General features: G+C 49.1%; 1 protein-coding gene across 1 annotated transcript in view; it reads right to left on the minus strand.

The window, feature by feature from the left end:
• The window catches only part of ABCD2 (ATP binding cassette subfamily D member 2), a 138,083-nt gene extending 115,054 nt beyond the window's left edge, over positions 1-23,029 (minus strand). Inside the window, exon 1 of the mRNA XM_040412408.1 lies at positions 22,020-23,029. Coding sequence (XP_040268342.1) covers positions 22,020-22,916 — 897 coding nt within the window. The 5' untranslated portion in view covers positions 22,917-23,029. The remainder of the gene's footprint in view (positions 1-22,019) is intronic.
• Positions 23,030-23,475: the final 446 nt, after the last annotated feature.

Here is a 23,475-nt window from a genome sequence, read left to right on the forward strand (position 1 = left end):
TCCAACTTTGTCCATTCTCTCGCCCATGGATATTCCCTTGAAGATCTGATCTTGTCGAATCCTTAAAGCAAGGTGCTCTATGGCAATGGCAAACAAGAGTGGTGACAGAGGGCAGCCTTGCCTGGTTCCTCTGTGAAGAGTAAAGGAGTCAGATATTGATCCATTTACAAGTACATTAGCCTTGGGGAGGCGATACAAAATCTCCACCCACTCAATAAATTTAGGGCCAAAGCCAAAACAGCGTAGTACTTCCAGTAGGTACACCCATTCCACAGAGTCAAAGGCCTTGGCAGTATCCAGAGATGCCAAGGCCCAATGCTTATCCCCTGCCACTCCCACCTGTGCCATGACCTGCGCCCTTCTGATGTTGTCAGACGTCGATCGTCCTGGTATGAACCCAGACTGGTCTTTGTGTATGACTGTGGCAATGACCTTATTTAGCCTGGAGGCAAGCAATCTCGTGAGTATTTTATAATCAAGGTTTAGGAGTGATATCGGCCTATATGACCCGCATTCCAAAGGATCCTTGTCTGGCTTCAAAATAACCACTATGGTGGCGTCGTACATCGAATCCGGGAGTCTACCCCTCTGCTGTGCCGCCTGATAAATTTTAAGAAGCTCGGGTCCTAGCTCTTCTGCATATTTTTTGTAAACTTCTACTGGGATCCCGTCTGGGCCAGGTGCTTTGCCAGTAGGCAGCTCCGCCATTGCCATCTGAATTTCCTCTAGCGTAATATCAGCCTCCAGCAAAATTCTATCCTCCTCGCCAAGCTGCGGATGTGTGACCTGCCCCAGATAAGCTTCCAATTCTTGATCAGAGTATTGAGCCGCCGATCTGTATAGATCCTGATAAAAACCTTTGAATCTATTCAGTATGTCACCCACTGATTCGACTACCACCCCAGCTGTGTCCTTTATTCTAATGACCGGGGGAGACATATTATTGTTGCGCACAACGTGGGCCAATAGTTTACCTGCCTGGCTGCCCAGCTCAAAGTTCTGTTGCTTTAGAAAGAACAGCTTGCGTTCACTCTTTTCCCTGAGGTGCGTCATGTACAACCTGCCTTTTAACATCCATTCCTGCCTATTCACTTCAGAGGGGTCTGACCTGAAGGAGTTCTCAGCTACCTTACAGCTGGAGTGCAGCTCTAATTCCTTGCGCGCAGATTCCCTTTTAATATATGATATGGATGACTTAAGACACCCCCTCAGATAGGCCTTTAACGTCTCCCAGAGAAGCAGTCCATCCGTCATCTCATCCTGCATTGCAAGGAATACCTGGAGTTGATCATGGACTCTGTCATGAGAGGACATCAGAGACAACCAGAAAGGGTGCACGCGCATCTTGACACTCTGCTTGACGCCACTATACAGAGCAAACTGGGCCATGACCGGAGCATGATCCGAGGGGCCCTGTGATCCATATTCAATGTTGCCAAGATCCGTATACACAGCCGCATTTCCAAATATATAATCTATTCTGGACAGGGCGCCCCTGGCCGGGGTGAAGCAGGAATATTCCCTCCGTAGGGGGTAACGTAGCCTCCACATATCTAGCCACCCAAGTTCAGACGCAACTCTAGCTATATTAGTGTCACTCTGAGTGTGACTACCCACTCTCCCTTCTGGACGAAACCTGTCCAAATCCTCATGCATCACTAGGTTGAAGTCTCCCATGCAAAGAAATTTGGCATTGGGATATTGTGCCATAAATCCCATCACCACCTGAAGTATAGTTATAGTAGCTGGGGGGGGGTTGTAGATATTTACTACCACATATGGAGCGCAGTTGATAAAAGCATATACCAAAATATATTGACCTTCAGGATCCACAACCAAATGTTGGACCTCCCACCTGATGTTCCTGTGGACAAGCAGGGCAACCCCTCTAGAGTGTGTAGACCCATACGCATTTATTGACCATTGAACCCAGGGTTTCTTAATCCTGTTCCCTGTCTCTGGAATCAAATGGGTTTCTTGCAGGCCCAGAATGTGAGGGCCATACTGTCTGATATGAGAGAATACAGAGATCCTTTTTCTCGGACTACCCAGACCCCTCACATTCCATGACATAACCTTAAAATCAGCCATCTCGACTTAATGATTCACTCTCCTTGCACTTAAGCCATCCTCCAACATTTAAACCTTGTCTGCAGACATCGGACCTTCTCATGCATATTCGCCTTGATATCCCACCATGCTTTACATACCATGCCTTTAACAGTATGAACCTTCTATAACATAATAACATGATAACAAATGAGTGGATAACTCCATAGTCGACGACATCTCTGTCATCACGTATCGTGGCTGTTGTCACGGGGACCTGCATAGTACATTAAGGTGACAAACCTATGCAGGTATCCGCCCAACCCCATATCAATGAGACACCACTGATCATAGCAATTTGTAAAGTCAAAAGACTAGGAGGAAAAGGGGAGCATGAAGAGGGGGGAAGGGGAGGTGGAGGGGGGGGGATCAGGTATCAAGGACAGGGAGAAAAAACAAAATGGAGGGGGCAACCACAGTAATATCGACATATGTATAGGAGCGGATCTCAGATAACATTTCCGCAATTATAAGCATCTCAGAGCCACTCCATAAACCACGCTAGGGAGTCAAAGTCTTAGATGCCTGTGGAAGCCCTAAATTACCGCTCAGGGGGCCTGCAGCTGTCCTAGATGTATGGTCCTCAGCGCGGTTCAGGACGACTTGGCCTTTTGGAGACCCATTCCTCCGCCTCCTTAGGATCCACAAAGAAGACCGTCTTCTCTCCATCTACCACTCTAAGGCGCGCTGGGTAAGCCATGGAATACTGCAGATTCATATCACGAAGACGCCGCTTAATAAAGATGAAAGTGGCCCTCTTTTTTTGGAGCTCAGCTGAGAAGTCAGGAAACAGTGATATATTCACTCCATCATGTTTGATTTCTCTCTTGTTTCTCGCTTGTCCCAGGATTAGATCTCTGTCCTTCCAATTAAGCAGCCTCGCCAGCAAGGGCCTTGGGGGAGCTCCAGGAGGGGGAGGTCTGGCGGGGACCCGGTGGGCTCGCTCAACTGCATAGGCACCAGAAAATGGCGCATCAGGGAACTGTGCCTTGAACCAGAGTTCCAGGAAAGTAGCTGGGTCCGAGCCCTCCGCTCTCTCAGGTAACCCCAGGATCCTGACGTTGTTGCGCCTGGCCCTGTTCTCAAGGTCGTCGCATTTTTGCTGCCATAGGCCCACAGACCTCTCCACAGCCTGTATTCTGCCTGTCAGGGGCCTTGTGAAGTCCTCCAGGGCAGAGACCCTGTCCTCCGTGTGACGTACACGCTCTCTGAGCTGCTGCACATCCTGTCTGAGTAGGCCCAAATCCACCTTCACCTCCTCGATTTTACAGGTAAGGGACGTCTGGCAGGTGGAGATTGCAGTGAGGAGCTGATGAGAAACATCTTTGAGCGTTACCTCCGGTTCTTCCGCTCCTTCCGCCTCTGTCTGCAGCGCTGCTTGGCCTCTTGTCACCGCCGCCCGTGGCGTAGCAGAGCCGCCGGCGCCATTTTGGGCCTCCTGCCGAACATACTCTTTAAGCTTTTCAGCCGCAGATTGTGCCTTACTGGGGCCCATGTCTGTCTTCCCAGGTTTCCTCTTCCTCCTCTGCACTTGCCACTCGTCTTTCTGTGTAGCCAGGGTGTCAGGATGCTGAAGGATTTAGATCGGGGTACGGAGCAGAGCTCAAGTGCGTGCGCTCATGTCGGCAGTTGGCCACGCCCCCTTTCTCAAGATTTTTATTATTCAATCGCTGGATTCATACTGACGTGGAGAATAAAAGTAACTGGTCAGTTTTATCGCATATAGAACATCGCAAATAAAAAAAACTTAATACTATGGCGGAATAGCTTTTTTTTTCCAATTCCCCCCCATTTGGAATTTTTTTTCCTGCTTCCCACTACATCATATGCAAAATTAAATGGTGGCCTTGGAAAGTACAACTTGTCTCACAAAAAAACAACCCCTATGTGAATGGAAAAATAAAAAGTTATGGCTCTGGGAAGGCAGGGAGCACAAAACTAAATGTAAAAATTAAAAAACCTCCGGGGTAGAAGGGATTAAAAAGTTGATCTGAGGTCTGATGGGGGTCTAACTATGTGGGCTGCTATAAGGTCTGATGGGGGTCTGACAATGTGGGCTGATCTGAGGTCCGATGGGGGTCTCACTATGTGGGCTGATATAAGGTCTGATGGGGGTCTGACAATGTGGGCTGATCTGAGGTCTGATGGGGGTCTCACTATGTGGGCTGCTATAAGTTCTGATGGGGGTCTGACAATGTGGGCTGATCTGAGGTCCGATGGGGGTCTCACTATGTGGGCTGATATAAGGTCTGATGGGGATCTCACTATGTGGGCTGACATAAGGTCTGATGGGGGTCTGACAATGTGGGCTGATCTGAGGTCTGATGGGGGTCTCACTATGTGGGCTGCTATAAGGTCTGATAGGGTCTCACTATGTTGGCTGATATAAGGTCTGATGTGATGTCCTGATAAGGGGATCAGATGTGATGTCCTGATATGGGGGCCTGATCTGATGTCCTAATATTTATGGGGGTCTGATCTGATGTCCTGATATTTATGGGGGTCTGATCTGAGGATCTGATATCAGGCCTGATGAAAAGTATTTTTTTCTTATTTTCCTCCTCTTAAACCTGAGGTGCATCTTATCATCAGGTGCGTCTTATAAAGCGAAAAATTTGGTACTGCGATGTGTGTGTCACACAACTCTCCTAGCAGCCAATGAAGGAAAAGAGGCACTTGTCAATACGCACAAACACAGCAGTGCAGCAAAGGACTGTGAGAGTTGTAGTTTTAGGACCTTGTTTCTGGTCACGTGGGACATGGCCATCACAGTCTAGAATGGAATAAGATGGCAGTGAGAGATAACGAGGTGAACAAAAAGGTACAGAGGATTCATTGGAAGGTCAAATACATCAGGTTAGGTACAGTCAGTACAGTCAGCATATAGCTGGATTTTTTAAAAATAGGTTAGGTCACCAGAATACCCCTGTAAAGTTGAAAAGACTGAGACTGACAAACATTCGCCTCCATAATCAGTCATTTCACTGAAAAATACTTGGTCTTCAGAAACAATACCTACAACTACAGGGTTTAAAGGGGTTGTTCATCTTCGGAGGTCCTTTCTGCCAGATCCCCAATGTGGAGGAATACTTTCCTGATCCCCACTGCTGGGATTCATCATTTGGTCTCCCGCCACCACTACCTCTCTCTGAGTGCCAATAACTTGTTTGACGCAGGTCATGAGGCTGCTGCAGCCAATGATTGGCCGCAGTGGTGGAGTGACACATGGGGGACACATCACTGCAGCCATGTGACCTCGGTCAAACAAGATGTATGACATCTAGAGACCCGAGTGAGGCAGTGGCGTCAGGCCACCAAAGGAGCCAGAACCCAGAGGCACAGAGCAGGTAAGTATGCTTCCCTCCGCAGGTCCAGCCACGTGTGTGTGTGTGGGGACGGGGGGGGGGGAGGGCAGAAAAGGCCCCCCAAAGATGAACAAGCCATTTAAAGAGACATTTTTTATAAAGTATCGTGAGGAGCAGCTACACTAGTGCTGCAAGCATCTTAAGTGAATGACATTCAACTATCTCCACAGGATTGCAGAGATCAGGATTTTTCGTTGCATGGTCTAGCCTTACGTTGCTTAGCAACAGGGCCAAACAATTATTCATTAGGGGTCTGAGAGTCTATGCCATGCATCATGACAAAGAAGAACTGCTCCACTGGAGTTTCTTAAATTATGGGAGAAACTGACTAAGGATCTTTGAACTGAAAAATATTTCCATATTAATGTTACATTATGTACAGCAAAATACCCTAGCACAAAGTGCATTAGACTAACATCTGATATTGAAAAAGGGCATGTTCACATGTGCGTTAGAGCATCTGTTCGGGGCCTCTACTATGAGAGAAGTCTTTTATGCAGGACTTTTATCTCTGCTAAAAAAAGCATTCTCCTTAGCAAAACCGAAACATCAATCACTGATAACACCTCCCCCATGTACAGCTATCAGTGACTCACAGCTATGTATGTATACACATTTACACAGAGAACGCTATCAATCACTGAAAACACCTCCCCTGTATACAACTATCAGTGACTGACAGTTATCTATGTACACACTTACGCAGAGAATGCTATTAATCACTGATAACAATTCCACCATGTACAGCTATCAGTGACTGACAGCTATCTCTGTATACACACTTACACAGAGAATGCTATCAATCACTAATAACACCTCCCCATGTACAGCTATCAGTCACTGACAGCAATGTATGTATACACACTTACACAGAGAATACAATCACTGATAACACCTCCCCTGTGTACAACTATCAGTGACTGACAGCTATGTATGTATACACACTGTGGCAATGTGAATAGTGATGTGTACGGTGAAGCCCTGGAAGGGGTGTATATCTCACCTAGGTGAGATAAGTAAAGTCCAGGAAGATGGCGCTGGATTCAGCAAACCTAGTTGATGAAGCTATTTTCTTTATTTATTCAGGGCTGGATTTTATTGAATTGGGATGGTAGGTTTGGCAGTGGGACCTCCCAATCCACCCCTTCATTCAAGGGCATGTTTTCCTTTCACCGAGAGTGTCAGTCTGGGGAGGGAGAGGAAGAGAGTGATTGTGAAGCAGAGACCTGAAGGGGCTCTGGGTGGTATCAGCCAAGGAGGGCTGAGGGGCCACGAGGCTAGGTGAATCCTGATCTCTTCCCGGTGTGGACTGTGGGTTGGTGAGCAGACCGACTAAAACTTGGAGCCTGAGACCCTGTGCATAAAGCTGTGATTATAGGTGAGACAGGGAAACCATTATATGTATTAGTTAGAGCCCAGCCAGGCAGGTGTTTATTTTTTGTTAGTGTATGGGGGAACCGCAACTGATCCAGTGCCTTATAACTGGGATACCCTGTAGTGAGCGGAAGTGACTGAAAATAAAGCACCATTTTGGAAAGTAAAGCTAAAAGTTGTCTGACGTGAAGTCTGGGAGTGTGATCTCCCTGAAGGTAGGTAATGCCTTACAACACTTACACAGGGAATGCTATCAATCCCTGATATCACCTCCCCTGTGTACAGCAATCAGTGACTGACAGCAATCTATGTATACACACTTACACAGAGAATGCTATCAATCACTGATAACACCTCCCCATGTACAGCTATCAGTGACTGACAGCTATCTATGTATATTACACACCTATAAAGAAAATGCTATCAATCACTGATAACACCTCCCCTGTGTACAACTATCAGTGACTGACAGCTATGTATGTATACACACTTACAAAGAGAATACTATCAATCACAGATAACACCTCCCCTGCGTACAACTATCAGTGACTGACAGCTATGTATGTATACACACTTACACAGGGAATGCTATCAATCACTGATAACACCTCCCCTGTTTACAGCTATCGATGACTGACAGCTATCTACGTATACACACTTACACAGGGAATGCTATCAATCACTGATAACACCTCCCCTGTGTACATCTATCAGTGACTGACAGCTATCTATGTATACACACTTACTCAAGAATGCTATCAATCACTGATATCACTTCCCCTGTGTACAACTATCAGTGACTGACAGCTATCTCAGTATACACACTTACACAGAGAATGCTATCAATCACTGATAACACCTTCCTGTGTACAACTATCAGCGACTGACAGCTATGTAAGTATACAAACTTACACAGAGAATACTATCAATCACTGATATCACCTCCCCTGTGTACAGCTATTAGTGACTGACAACTATCTATGTATATACACTTACAAATAGAATTCTATCAATTACTGATAACACCTCCCCTGTGTACAACTATGAATGACTGACAGCTATCTATGTATACACAATTACACAGAGAATGCTATCAATCACTGATATCATCTCCCCTGTGTACAGCTATCAGTGACTGACAGCTATCTATGTATATACACTTACAAATAGAATTCTATCAATTACTGATAACACCTCCCCTGTGTACAACTATGAATGACTGACAGCTATCTATGTATACACAATTACACAGAGAATACTATCAATCACTGATAACACGTCCCCCGTGTACAGTGACTGACAAATATGTATGTATACAGTGTACATGTATGTATACATGTAAGCTATGTATGTATACAGTGTGTATATGTATGTGTACAGTGTACGTGTCAGTGACTCACAGCTATCTATGTATACACATCTATAAAGGGAATGCTATCAATCACTGATAACACCTCCCTGTGTACAACTTACACAGAGAATACTATCAATCACTGATATCACCTCCACCACAAAGAATACTATCAATCACTGATAACACGTCCCCCGTGTACAGTGACTGACAAATATGTATGTATACAGTGTACATGTATGTATGCTATGTTTGTATACAGTGTGTGTATGTATGTGTACAGTGTTCGTGTCAGTGACTCACAGCTATCTATGTATACACACCTATAAACGGAATGCTATCAATCACTGATAACACCTCCCTGTGTACAACTATAAGCGACTGACAGATATGTATGTATACACACTTACACAGAGAATACCATCAATCACTGATAACACCTCCCCTGTATACAACTATCAGTGACTGACAGCTATGTATGTATACACACAAACACAGGGAATACTATCAATCACTGATATCACCTCCCCTGTGTACAGCTATCAGTGGCTGACAGATCTCTTTGTATAAAAAACCTATAAAGGAAATGCTATCAATCACTGATAACACCTCCCCGTGTACAGCGATCAGTGACTGACAGCTATCTATGTATACACACTTACACAGAGAATGCTATCAATCATTCATAACACTTCCCGTGTACAGCTATCAGTGGCTGACAGCTATCTATGTGTGCTGTTCCTTTCATATTGAATTTCTGCACTGTATTATTTCTTGTTTTACCTATGTTGTTTAAGTCTATTGTTCTCTGCTGCCATCGGCTGGCCGGAATTTTTATGCTGCACGCCTTCGTTCTTGTTAAATAAAGTTTTATCTCTGGGCGTGGTTTTAGCAGCCTTGGGCCTAGTCACTTCCTGTAGCCTTTTTCAGTGCTGCTTCCTTTGTGACTGGAGACACACACCTTGGCTTGTGAAGGCATCAGTTGTTGCCTCAGCAGTTGCCTCAGCAGTTAGCCTCAGCAGTTAGCCTCAGCAGTTAGCCTCAGCAGTTAGCCTCAGAAAAGACATCCACATCACAGCATCTACTGCATTCCTGTATTGCATCACTGTATGTCACTGCTCTGGATCAAATAAACCCACGTTTGATTGCATCCTCATGTCTACGTCTGGATCCATCTAACCTGAGCATCTGCCGGTCCGGTCTGCTCCACTGCTTGGATACGAAGGTAGGCCAGTCACAAAGCCATTATCAGTTACACCTTCATTCGCCTTCATGTGGGGACAGAACACTATGTATAAAAAAACCTATAAAGGAAATGCTATCCATCACTGAGAACACCTCCCTGTGTACAGCTATCAGTGACTGACAGCTGACTATATATACACACTTACTCAGAGAATGCTATCAATCACTTATAACACATCCCCAGAGTACAGCTATCAGTGACTGACAGCTATCTATGTATACACACCTATAAAGGGAATGCAATCAATCACTGATAACCGCTCCCTCATGTACAAATATCAGTGACTGACAGCTATCTACGTATACACAATTACACAGAGAACGCTATCAATCACTGATAACACCTCTACCGTGTACAGCTATCAGTAACTGACAGCTATCTATGTATACACACTTACACAGAGAATGTTATCAATCACTGATAACACGTCCCCCGTGTACATCTATCAATAACAGCTATCTACCGTATTTTCCGTCACATAAGACGCACCGGCCCATAAGACGCACCTAGGTTTTAGAGGAGAATAATAAGAAAAATATATTTTTCATTAGATCTCAGGTCAGACCAGCAGTCAGAACCCCAATGTTAATCAGACCTCAGCTCACAGCCCCTATCAGATCCCCAATGTTAAGACCTCAGATAAGACCACAATCAGACTTCAGATAAGAGCCCCATGCCTCTCATCAGCCCCCATATGCCTATCATCAGCCCCCATATGACTCATATCAGACACTATTTCCTGTCATCAGCCCTCATTGCCTGTCATCAGCCCCCATTTGTGCCTATCATCAGCCCCCATATGTGCCTGTCATCAGCCCCCATATGTGCCTGTCATCAACCACCGTATGTGTCTGTCATCAGCCACTATATGTGTCCGTCATCAGCCCCCATATGTGCCCCCATTTCCCATGTCACAGAAAACTTCAAATAAAAAAAACCTTACCGCTCCTGGACGCCGCAGCTCCTCACCACCCACACTCGGTCTTCCTCCTCCTCCGTCTGCTGTGCTGTGAACTAGGGTTGTTGCGGGTATCGAAATTTCGATCCCCAATCAATACTTTTGTCCCGGTATCGATACGATACCGGGATTTCCATTTTTTTGATACTGGGCTGCGCTGCTGCTTCTCTAGTTGGCTTTCCTTCTCCCTGCGCTGCGATTGGACAGCGCTATAGCCAGGGAGAAGGAACGCCCACTAGAGAAGGTGATATCTCCTCCCCATTGCTCAAATTGTAATTAGCATATGGAGCAGGAGACAGTAATGGGGCACAGCGGATTCGTTTGTGTCACATGACCATGGAGCGGGAGTGAAGAGCTTGCTATTACTCCCGCTCCGTGGTCTCCCGCTGGCCCGCAATACTCCACAGCACGTCCATGGTCCCGCACTGACTTCATGACGTACACACGCCGTGAACTGACGCTCTCAGGCCCAGAGCAGCACGGAACGATGGAGTGTCGGCGGCGCCCCTGCTGGAAAGGTGAGTTGGTGACAGCGAAGGAGGGGGGGGGGGGGGGGTCAGGAGGAGGGCAAGCTGCATGGACAGGTACAGCTCTGTGTGCTGGGACAGAAGCTCTGTGTGGTAGCTGCAGCTCCAGCTTGCAGTGGGTGTGTCCTCGAGATCCCATGATAATACAAGAAAGGAAGTAAAGGTGCCCATAAATAGTGCCAGCCAGGGTGCCCACAATAAAAGAAAAGGGTGTCAGAGTGCTTCTATGACTAGTGCCAATTTGTGTCACCATATATGATGGCAGATAGAGCACCCTTCTGTATAGTGCCAACCAGAGTGCTCCCATGAATGGCTCCAACCAGAGTATCACCATGAATAGTTCCAGTCAAAAGGCCACCAGGAACAGTGCCCCCACAGTAACCTCATCAATAGTGCCAGCCACAGTGCCCGCATCAATAGTGCCAGACACAGTGCCCTCATCAATAGTGCCAGTGGTAGAGACTATGAAACAAGGGGGAGAGATGATGGCACAAGGGGGGAGAGCTGATGGCACAAGAGGGGAGAGACGATGGCACAAGGGGGAGTGGAGCTGATGGCACTGGGTGGGGAGAGCTGAATACACTGGGGTGGGGGAGAGCTGATGGCACTGAGTGGGGAGCGCTGAAGTTTAGCTGAAGGCACTGGGGGAACGGAGCTGATGGCACAGGGTGGAAGCTTATGGTACTGGGGAATGGTGGAGCTGATAGCACTGGGGGGAACAGAGCCGATGGCCCTAGGGGGAACTGATGCACTTGGACTAATCGCACAGGGGGAACCAAGGGTGTTGGGGACTGATGGCAAGGGGTCTTATGAGTTTTTATAAAGAAAAACAGTCTACTAATAAAAAATTTCTTATTAGAATACTCGATTAATCGTAAAAAATAATCAATAGAAAACTCGATTTCTAAAATAATCGTTTACAGCAGCCCTAGTATACACACCTATAAATGGAATGCAATCAATCACTGATATCACCTCCCCTGTGTGCAGCTATCAGTGACTGACAGCTAACTATTTATACACACTTAGGCCTATTGCACACGGACGTTTTTTTTTTCCCGTTTACTGGCCGTTTTTTGCGTTCCGTATACGGTCCGTATACGGAACCATTCATTTCAATGGTTCCGCAAAAAAAAACGGAATGTACTCCGTATGCATTCCGTTTCCGTATTTCCGTTTTTCCGTTCCGTTTCAACATAGAACATGTCCTAATATTGCCCGCAAATCACAGTCCGTGGCTCCATTCAAGTCAATGGGTCCGCAAAAAAAACGGAACACATACGGAAATGCATCCGTATGTCTTCCGTTTCCGTTCCGTTTTTTGCTGAACCATCTATTGAAAATGTTATGCCCAGCCCAATTTTATCTATGTAATTACTGTATACTGTATATGCCATACGGAAAAACGGAACGGAAAAACGGAACAGAAACGGAAACACAACGGAAACAAAAAAACGGAACAACGGATCCGTGAAAAACGGATCGCAAAACACTGAAAAAGCCATACGGTCGTGTGCAATAGGCCTTACACAGAGAATGCTATCAATCACTGATAACACCTCGCTGTGTACTACTATCAGTGACTGACAACTATCTGTCATGGTGGGGAGTGGGGGAAACCCCCCACAGTACAATGTACAAGGAATATGGGATAGCTGCTAGGCCAAGAAGCCAGGAAAAGGGAAGCAGGTCACCTCCTATAGCGTCCCTAATCCTCTCCCTAACTCCTCACTGTATGAGAGGACCTGGTTGGTAGGACGGCTCATACCCTGGATACCTGAGGCCCTGAGTCGCCCTGAGAATCCCTCGCTAAGGAGAGGCGCCCTGATCTTCCAGGACACGGAAGAACAGGAATCTCAAAAGTCCAAGAAGCAGGGAAAAGGAGAGACCATACACAGCAAGAGAATCGGCAGGTAAGAACACAAGACAACACACTTACCTGCCGAAGTCTCCACGACTGGAACCGATGCATACGTACAGAAGTCCTAACACCAAACAGGACACCAAACCAGCAACTCACACAGGTATCCAGCACACCAGACTCCGCCAGGACCCCCATACCGCAAGGTGCATGGCAGCCCCAGGCAGCGCTGCATACAGGCTTGTGGTTCACCCCTCCAGGAAACCAACCCCCTTCCGGAGGACACAACACACAGGGAAAACGTATTAAATACATGCAGGGACAAACACCAACAACAGCCCATACATGTAACAACAATCAAGACTAACATACAACAAGTGAGGAAGTTATAAGGAGCATACAAAAGGAAGACAATTTATGTCCAACAAGGTGGCCCTCAAGGACTGGACAAGTTCACCCAGGAAAGGAGCAGAGCTCCAACACCAAACATGGCTGGAGTACCCCCAGCCAGGAAGCCACAGATAAAGTCAAGCTAGTGACCACACCCAGGAAACTGTCATGGTCTTACCTGCTTGCTGCTCTCCTTCGTTTGACATGTGATGGCGGCCATCTTGGGTCCTGGGTTTCTTGTAGCCTTCCACCCTGCGGCTCCTCCTTCCCCTGGGAGGAGCTGGATGCCTAGCTCATATATATAGGAGGTCTGTGGCTTCAGTTCCTTGCTTGGTCCTCTTGTGTTCACATGCTTCTAAGACTGCTGCTGCTTCTGGTTCCTGATCCTGGCTTCGTCTGACTACCCTGCTGGTTCCTGATCCTGGCTTCGTCTGACTACCCTGCTGGTTCCTGATCCTGGCTTCGTCTGACTACCCTGCTGGTTCCTGATCCTGGCTTCGTCTGACTACCCTTCTGGTTCCTGACCTCTGGCTTCGCAAAGACTCTGCTCGGTTTCACCATCCGTTTGGACTTTTGCTTTACAGCTTTATTTTCAATAAAGCCTTCTTATTTTCATTTATCTCTTGTTGTACGTCTGGTTCATGGTTCCGTAACACTAGGACCAAGCCATGAATTCTGACGGTACAGGACCATCCTCGCTACCCACGCTGGTTGCCAGACTTGATCAGCAGGATCACCTGTTGGGTCGGTTCGCTGTGGCGTTGCAAACCCTGCTTGAACGCACGGCTCATTTCGCTCCCGTTGCCGATGGGTCGGTTGTCGCTCCTGGGCTCGCTCCTACTGCCGCTCCGGTTGTTGCGCCAGAGTCTACCCCGACACCTGTTGTTGCGCCTGCGGTGTTTCGGGGTATGACCGGTTCTGCCCCTCTTCCACAGCGCTTTGGGGGAGAGCCAACTCAGTGCCGAGGTTTCCTTAACCAGGTGGGCATTTATTTCGAGTTGCTGCCACATGCCTTTCCTACTGAGAGATCAAAGGTGGGCTTCTTGATCTCGCTGCTCTCGGACAAGGCCTTGGCCTGGGCCAGCCCTTTATGGGAGAACAACAATCCGGTGGTTGCCGAGTTTTCCGGTTTTGTTGCTTCTCTTCGGAAGGTATTCGATGTGCCGGCTCGTGCTGCCTCTGCTGCGAAGCTCCTTATGTCCATCAGACAGGGTTCACGATCCGTAGCTGAATACGCCATTGAGTTTCGTACCCTGGCAGCAGAGGTGGGCTGGAATAATGAGGCTCTGGTCGCTGCTTTCTCTCATGGTCTCTCGGATGCCTTGAAGGATGAGGTTGCAGCTAAGGACCTACCAGTTGAGCTCGAGTCTCTTATTTCTTTCCTGATTTTGATTGACACCAGACTCAGGGAGAGACCTTCCTTTAAGGAGAACCTGCGGAGGTCTTCTAACAGATTGGTGCCTACGTTTGCTGTCCCACCCGTGCCTCCCTCTCCTCCCACGCCTCCTGGGGATGACTTGTCTGGGGGTGAACCCATGCAGCTGGGGTTTGCTCGCCTGTCAGAGGGGGAGAGGGCACTCCGGAGACGCGAGGGCCGATGCATGTACTGTGGTCTCGGTGGGCATTTTCGGTTGGCATGTCCGAACCGTCCGGGAAACGCTCGTACCCTGAGATCCTGTCGGGGGCAGATCTTGGGTGGAGTCTCCTCGTCCCCGGTTTCCCGTGTTGACAAACCACTGATCACTGTTGTCCTCTCCTGGGTCGGGGGCTCGGTGACGACCCAGGCGTTGGTGGACTCTGGTGCTGGTGGTTTGTTCATTGATAGTGTGTTTGCTGCCGCCAATTCCATTCCTCTGCAGGCTCGAGGTTCCCCACTGGCTCTTGAGGCGATAGACGGCAGACCCCTTCTGCCGCCACACGTGACTCATGAGACCCTTCCAGTGGGGATAGCCATTGGTGCCGTTCACAGAGAGTCGGTCTGCCTCCAGGTTATTTCGTCTCCACACTACTCGGTGGTCTTGGGGTACCCCTGGCTCCAGAAGCATAATCCGACTTTCGATTGGAGATCGGTCGAGATCCTCTCGTGGTCACCGCAGTGTGGGGCTAGTTGCATCCATGGGTCTGTCAAGTTGCTGTGTACTTCCTCGGACTCTCTGTTGCCTCCTGAATACGAGGAGTACCGGGATGTATTCGATAAGGTGCGCGCGGTTGCCCTACCTCCGCACCGCCCATACGATTGTGCCATAGAGTTACAATCTGGTGCCGTTCCTCCTCGTGGCAAAGTCTATCCACTGTCGGTAGCGGAGAATGAGGCCATGGAGGAGTACGTGAGGGAGGCGCTTTCACGCGGACACATTCGCAAATCTTCGTCCCCGGCAGGGGCTGGATTTTTCTTTGTGAAAAAGAAGGGCGGTGAGTTGAGGCCTTGCATCGATTACAGGGGTCTCAATCGCATCACGATCAAGAACGCTTACCCGATACCCTTGATTTCCGAGCTGTTCGATCGCCTTAAAGGGGCACGGTCTTTACCAAACTCGACCTGAGGGCGGCATATAACCTGGTAAGGATCAAGGCGGGCGATGAGTGGAAGACCGCGTTTAACACCAGGACCGGTCATTACGAATCCTTGGTTATGCCCTTTGGGTTGTGCAATGCGCCCGCAGTCTTTCAGGAATTCATCAACGATGTTTTCCGTGACCTGTTGCAGCAGTGTGTGGTAGTCTATTTGGATGACATCTTGGTATATTCTGAATCCATGGAGGCCCACATTCTGGATGTCAGACGAGTGTTGCAACGGTTACGAGAGAACAAGCTGTTCGGGAAGCTTGAGAAATGCGAATTTCACCGATCCCAGGTAACCTTCTTAGGTTACATCATTTCCGCTGAGGGGTTCTCCATGGATCCTGAGAAGGTTTCGGCTGTCTTACAGTGGCCCCAGCCCAGTGGTCTTCGTTCCCTGCAGCGCTTTTTGGGCTTCGCCAATTATTATCGGAAGTTCATCAGGGACTTTTCCATGCTGGCCAAGCCTCTCACGGATCTGACCAGGAAGGGCAGTAATTCCCAGGTCTGGCCGCTCGAGGCCATCCGAGCTTTTGAGGCCCTAAAGTCCGCCTTTGTGTCGGCTCCGATTCTGTCGCATCCCAACCCTGGGTTGCCCTTTGTCCTCGAGGTGGACGCGTCTGAGACGGGAGTAGGCGCCCTTCTGTCTCAGCGTAGAACACCAGAGGGTCCTCTGCTTCCTTGTGGGTTTTACTCCCGGAAACTGTCTTCCGCGGAGTGCAACTATCAGATTGGTGACAGGGAGTTATTGGCCATCGTGCAGGCCCTTAAAGAATGGAGGCACTTGCTCGAGGGTTCGGTGGTTCCGGTTCTCATCCTGACGGACCACAAGAATCTGACCTACCTTTCTGAGGCCAAGAGATTGACACCACGTCAGGCCAGATGGGCTCTGTTCTTGTCACGTTTTAATTACGTGGTCTCCTACCTACCCGGTTCCAAGAACATCAGGGCGGATGCCTTATCACGGCAGTACTCCGAGCTGTCCAGGGAGGAGTCGATTCCGACTTCGGTCATACCTCCGAATCAGATCCTGGCCGCCATTCGCACCAGCCTGACCTCTCCCCTGGGTGAGCAGATTTTGGCGGCTCAATCTGGTGCTCCCTCTGGGAGACCCAACGGCAGATGTTTTGTGCCTGAGGAGTTGCGCACTCGGTTGTTGCGAACCTACCATAACTCCAAGACCGCGGGGCATCCTGGAAAGAATCAGCTGTCCTGGGCTGTTTCACGTCTGTTCTGGTGGCCTTCCCTACGTTCCGACATCGCCGCATATGTAGCGGCATGCTCCGTTTGTGCCCAGAGTAAGTCCCCTCGGCACCTTCCGTTGGGCCTTCTGCAACCCATAGCCACCGGGGAGCGCCCATGGTCACACCTGGGGATGGATTTCATTGTGGACCTCCCTGCATCCCGAGGCCATACGGTCATTCTCATGATTGTGGATCGGTTTTCCAAAATGTGCCACTGTGTTCCTCTCAAGAAGTTACCCTCTGCACAAGAGTTGGCCACGATTTTTGCCAGGGAGGTCTTCCGGTTGCACGGTTTGCCTAAGGAGATTGTGTCGGATCGGGGGAGTCAGTTTGTGTCCAGGTTCTGGCGCGCCTTTTGCTCCCAGTTGGGGATTCATCTCTCCTTCTCCTCGGCCTACCACCCTCAGTCCAATGGGGCCGCAGAACGATCCAATCAGGCCTTGGAGCAATTCCTTCGTTGCTATGTCTCCGATCACCAAGACAATTGGGTTGACCTCCTGCCTTGGGCTGAGTTTGCCAGGAACACGGCGGTGAACTCTTCCTCTGGGACGTCTCCCTTCATGGCCAATTATGGGTTCCAACCTGCCGTGTTACCGGAGGTATTCTCTCGCCAGGATATTCCGGCTGTGGAGGATCACCTTTCCGTCCTACGTGCTTCTTGGGTACAGATCCAGAAGTCCCTTGAGGTCTCTGCGCAGCGCCAGAGATTCCAGGCTGATCACAGACGAGCGCCTGCTCCTTCCTACCAGGTCGGAGACCGTGTATGGTTGTCCACCCGCAACCTCAACCTTCGAGTGCCCACTCCCAAGCTGGCGCCTCGCTTTGTTGGTCCCTTCCGAGTGCTTCGCAGGGTAAACCCGGTAGCCTATGCCCTTGCGCTTCCTCCTGGCATGCGGATCTCCAACGTGTTTCATGTCTCCCTGTTGAAGCCACTGGTGTGTAATCGTTTCACTTCCTCGGTTCCTCGGCCTCGTCCGGTCCAAGTGGGCAATCGTGAGGAATATGAGGTGAGCAATATCCTGGACTCACGCCTGGTCCGCGGTCGGTTGCAGTTTTTGGTCCATTGGCGTGGTTATGGTCCAGAGGAGCGTTCCTGGGTTCCCTCCGCAGATGTCCATGCTCCTGCCTTGCTCCGAGCCTTCCACGCACGCTTCCCTCAGAAACCGTTTTGTGCTCCGCGGAGGAGGGGCCCTTGAGGGGGAGGTACTGTCATGGTCTTACCTGCTTGCTGCTCTCCTTCGTTTGACATGTGCTGGCGGCCATCTTGGGTCCTGGGTTTCTTGTAGCCTTCCACCCTGCGGCTCCTCCTTCCCCTGGGAGGAGCTGGATGCCTAGCTCATATATATAGGAGGTCTGTGGCTTTAGTTCCTTGCTTGGTCCTCTTGTGTTCACATGCTTCTAAGACTGCTGCTGCTTCTGGTTCCTGATCCTGGCTTCGTCTGACTACCCTGCTGGTTCCTGATCCTGGCTTCGTCTGACTACCCTGCTGGTTCCTGATCCTGGCTTCGTCTGACTACCCTGCTGGTTCCTGATCCTGGCTTCGTCTGACTACCCTTCTGGTTCCTGACCTCTGGCTTCGCAAAGACTCTGCTCGGTTTCACCATCCGTTTGGACTTTTGCTTTACAGCTTTATTTTCAATAAAGCCTTCTTATTTTCATTTATCTCTTGTTGTACGTCTGGTTCATGGTTCCGTAACAGAAACACCTAAATCCCCAATAGCTAGAGGAATAAACCCTCGCTCACCAAACCGCAGGCAGACACACCTTAAAGGGGAAATGCACGTGCAAACCGACAACAACATGCTGCCACCGGCAACCAGTCTGCACGGCAACCACGTAACGGTCAAACAATAATATGACCGTGACACTATCTCTGTATAAACACTTACACAGAGAATGTTATCAATCACTGATAACACCTCCCCCGTGTACAGCTATCAGTGACTGACAACTATCTATGTATATACAATTACACAGAGAATTTAATCAATTACTGATAACACCTCCCCGTGTACAGCTATCAGTGACTGACAGCTATCTATGCATATAAAACTTAGACAGAGAATTCTATCAAATACTGATAACATCTGCCCGTGTACAACTATCAGCGACTGACAACTATGTATGTATACACACTTACACAGAGAATGCTATCAATTACTGATAACACCTTCCCGTGTAAAACTATCAGTGACTGGCAGCTATCTATGTATACACAGCTATCAATCACTGGTAACACCACCCCCATGTACAATTATCAGTGACTGACAGCTATCTCTGTATACATACTTAGGCCTCATGCACACAACCGTTTTTTCGGCTCTGCATCCGAGCCGCAGTTGTTGCAGCTCGGGTGCGGACCCATTCACTTCAATGGGGCCACAAAAGATGCGGACACCGTTCCGTGGCCCCGCAAAAAAAAATATAGCATGTCTTATTCTTGTCCGTTTTGCGGACAAGAATAGGCATGTCTACAATGGGCCGACCGTTCCGTTCCGCAAATGGCGGAAGGCACACGGGCGGCTTCCGTTTTTTGCGGATCCGCGGTTTGCGAACCGCAAAAAACGGTACGGTTGTGTGCATGAGGCCCTACACAGAGAATGCTATCAATCACTGATAACACCTCCCCTGTATACAACTATCAGTGACTGACAGCTATCTGTGTATATACACTTACACAGAGAATGCTATCAATAACTGGTAAGCCCTCCCCTGTGTACAGCTATCAGTGACTGACAGCTATCTATATGTGCACACTTACACACAGAATGCTATCAATCACTGATAACATCTCACTCATGCACAGCTGTCAGTGACTGATAGCTATCTAGGTATACACCTTTACACAGAGAATACTATCAATCACTGATAACACGTCTCCTGTGTACAACTATCAGTGACTGACAGCTATCTCTGTATACACACTTACACAGAGAATTCTATCAATCACTGATAACATCACCCCCATGTACAACTATCAGCAACTGACAGCTATCTATGTATACACACTGTGGGGACTCACTCTGGTAGAGAGGATTAGCAGGAGCAGTATAGCAGCAACAACAAGTTGTTTGGATCAAACAGTTCAGTGTTTTATTCACAAACAGGTTTTCATGCCAAACAGGTAGCAAGCCTTCCTCCAGACACAAGGCTCCCAGATCGCAACACAGAGACATGGCTTCCGAGCCCAGCTGCCTATTTAAGGACAGCCCGGTGCTGCCAAAACCCGGACCGGCATTTAAAATCCGGTCCGATATTTGACCTCACCTGGCTGTAAATCAGCCCAGCAGCACATCCTGGGAGGAAAATACCTGTTTTCCCAGACCAAACCTCTCACTGTGTCACGACACTTACACAGAGAATGTGTCAGTGATTGACAACTATCTATGTATACACACTTACACAGAGAATGCTATTAATCACTGATAAAACCTCCCCTGTGTACAACTAAAGTCAGAGACTCAAAGGGGTTGTCTGGGTTTAGGGCTGAACCCAGATATCACCTATTCTGTATTTCCTTACTATGTATGAGAGGAGCATCAGCGCATTTCCTTGCTCCGATGCTCCCCTTTGCCTTGCTTAATTGCGAGCTTAGCAGTAAGCCCGATGTCTTCACCTGCACAAATGGGCGGTGTATAATGTTGCCCTAGCCTTTTTTGGAGGCGGGTATTATGCTACATTTAAAGGGGGACAAGCCCTTTAAATGTATAAATGATATTATTTTTCCACAAAACTATATGTCAATCTGCTCAGCTTCTCCTGCTCTATAACCTGCTGCCTGCAGATTACACTCCTTTTTCATGGTGACAGGTTCAAATGGTCAGTCTGTATATTTGTGTGGCAATATATCTTCTGCCAATTTATACAGAGCTGCTTTACACTTCTGACGCTGCTTATCTCTGGATAACACAACTGATTGAATCAAGCCTTCTTTCCACTGAAAGGTAATTTTGGAAAACAGCAGTGGTGTCCATCATACACATACAGTATTGCCAAATCCTGTGGAAATCAGAAGAACCTGCTGACATGCATCTAAAGTAGTGTGAACAGGATTGTAACCCAAAAGTAAAAGTTAACAGAAGAGAATTTTTCTTTAAGGCCTCTTTCACTTGTCCTTGATGACATCCGTGACAAGACTGGTTCATCCATGAAGATGTCTGGGAAGAATCCATGTTGTGTCTGTGGATTTCACAAACCCATAGACTATAATGTGCATTCTCGAAATAAGGCGTACTTCCATGGTGTCACCACTGATCGATGGTCTTTGTAAAACCAATGATGTGTGAAAACCTCTGGGATGTCCCTCACACACAATGTACTTACCTCGCTCCCTGGCACCCACGTCACTTCTGAAGCCCGCACAGCCACCGCTGCATCTCCCCGTTGCCAATAGCAGGCCGCAACGGGAACGAGCCTCCTTAGCGTCACCCGAGATGCTAGGGAGGCTTGTCCCCATCACTGCCTGATAGTGGCTGCCCCAACCCCCCTCCCCAGACGCCAGATGTTTTCATCCGTGCGACGGGTTGATGCAGCGGCGGCTCTGTGGGCTTCAGAAGAGACACAGGTGCCAGGGAGCAAGGTAAGTACATTGTGTGTGAGGGGCCCGGGCATATGGGGGGGGGGGGGGGGGGGGGGGGGGGGGGGGCATTTCAGGGATTGGATAACCCCTTTAAAGTCAATGGGTATGTATGCTGTCTGTGGAGACCAAGGACGTGTGTAAGAGGCCTAAGTGTAAACGATGAGGTTGCGGTGACAACTACAATGCTATAAATCATCATATAGAACTGTTAGACACATCACAATGCATATGGTCAATCTGCGAGCTACTACAGCGTGGCTATATGGGTTTTACACCTCTCAAGGCCCTGGCTGATCTACTGGGATGCCATGTACTGTTTCCTAGACAGTTTTAAATTTCGCCAGGAAACTGAAGCGCATAATGGGGGTGGGGGCAGGGCAGATCAGCATGACAATAGCAGCATCTTCTTCCCAGGGCCTCTCGGGTTTCACTCATTGACCATCATGCCAGGCTTACCTTATGGCCTCTGTAGAAGGCGATCTCCTCTACATTGGCTATAATCCTGGAGTGCACATAGCGCAGGTAACCCTTCCTGTGGGCCTCTTCTGCCACCAGTTTGCCAAATTTGGGGGAGCATGCTTTCAGCACTTTGGCAGTGGCATACACCACCAGGCCGGCCAGCAGTGTGGGCCCCAGGGGATCGGCTCCTCTGGACCTGGCAGTCTGGATGAGGGTGTAGGAGGTCAGCACCACGTCCAGGATGGGTTTGGTCAGGTTGGAATACAGGTGTGCAATAGACTGGGAGAACATCATGATGTCCTCAGTGAGGGACTGGTCGGGGTTGGCCAGCCTGCTGTCCATGTTGATGATCTTGTAGTAGGTCTGATCGGTGAAGTAGGTCTGGTAGGCATGGTCCACCAGCCGGGTGCGCAGCGCCAGCGCCAGCTTACACTCCAGGTAGCGGATCGCACTGTTGACGAAGGTGGCCGGGATGGCGATCAGGAGCCATTTGATCAGCTGCAGCAGGAAGCTCCTGGGCTTCTTCTCCACGATGCTCTTCACTATCTTCCCGTCCAGCCCGGCCACATAGACGGACAGGAAGGTCCTGGAGATAAGAGCCAGCGAGTGCACGGACAGCAGCCCCAGCTCCTTGCTCAGCAGCCTGGGGAACAGCACCTTCCTGAGCTCCAGCAGCTGCCGGTAGAACTCCGCATTGACCCCCGGGGAGGGGAGGGGGCCGTCCTGGCTGCCGTGCTTGCAGGGGCTGCGCTCTTTCCGCCGGAGCTGCCTGCTGATGATGGGGCACAGGGTCTTCAGTCCGTAGGCAGCAGCCAGCAGGAAGGCGGCCCTCTTAAAGGCGATCTCCTTGCTCCCCCATTTCATCCGCTCCGTGGCTTGCAGCATATGTGACATGTCTTCCCTGCACTTGGATAACACGATGGTTTCCAGAGATTGTCCCTATGCCTCCGGTCTACACGGCAGCCGCATCATGCGGGCAGATGCAGAATAATGACAGCTCCAGCATCCGTCCACATACCTCCGGCGCTAATCAGCTGGCTGGCCCCGCCCCCGCCGGTGTCTGATTGGCTGCAGAGGGCTAAAGCCTCGTCCAGAAGGCGATCCGCTCTGGCTGAAGGCAGATGCTGCAGTGTGGGGAGCCTGACGGTGCAGCCTGCTGCTGAGTGCCTCCCCCTCCCCATAGCTGAGCCTGCTGCTGTCAGACTGGCCGTGTTATATACAGGCACTTAGTACCACCAGAGGCCCAGGCCCTGATACCACCCAAAGGTCCAGGAGCCAAAACCTAGAAGACATTGTATAATTGGATAAGAATTGGGCCCAAAGAACCCCAGTCTGACACTGCCCTCATTAAAATCACCCAAAAAAGATCCAGATACAGTGCTTCATATCAATACACATGGCCCCATAATAGTGTGAGCCACATACTTTACCCCTAGTACCAGCCACATGCCCC

Source organism: Bufo bufo, chromosome 1 (genome assembly GCF_905171765.1).
Source record: "Bufo bufo chromosome 1, aBufBuf1.1, whole genome shotgun sequence".
NCBI lineage: Eukaryota > Metazoa > Chordata > Amphibia > Anura > Bufonidae > Bufo > Bufo bufo.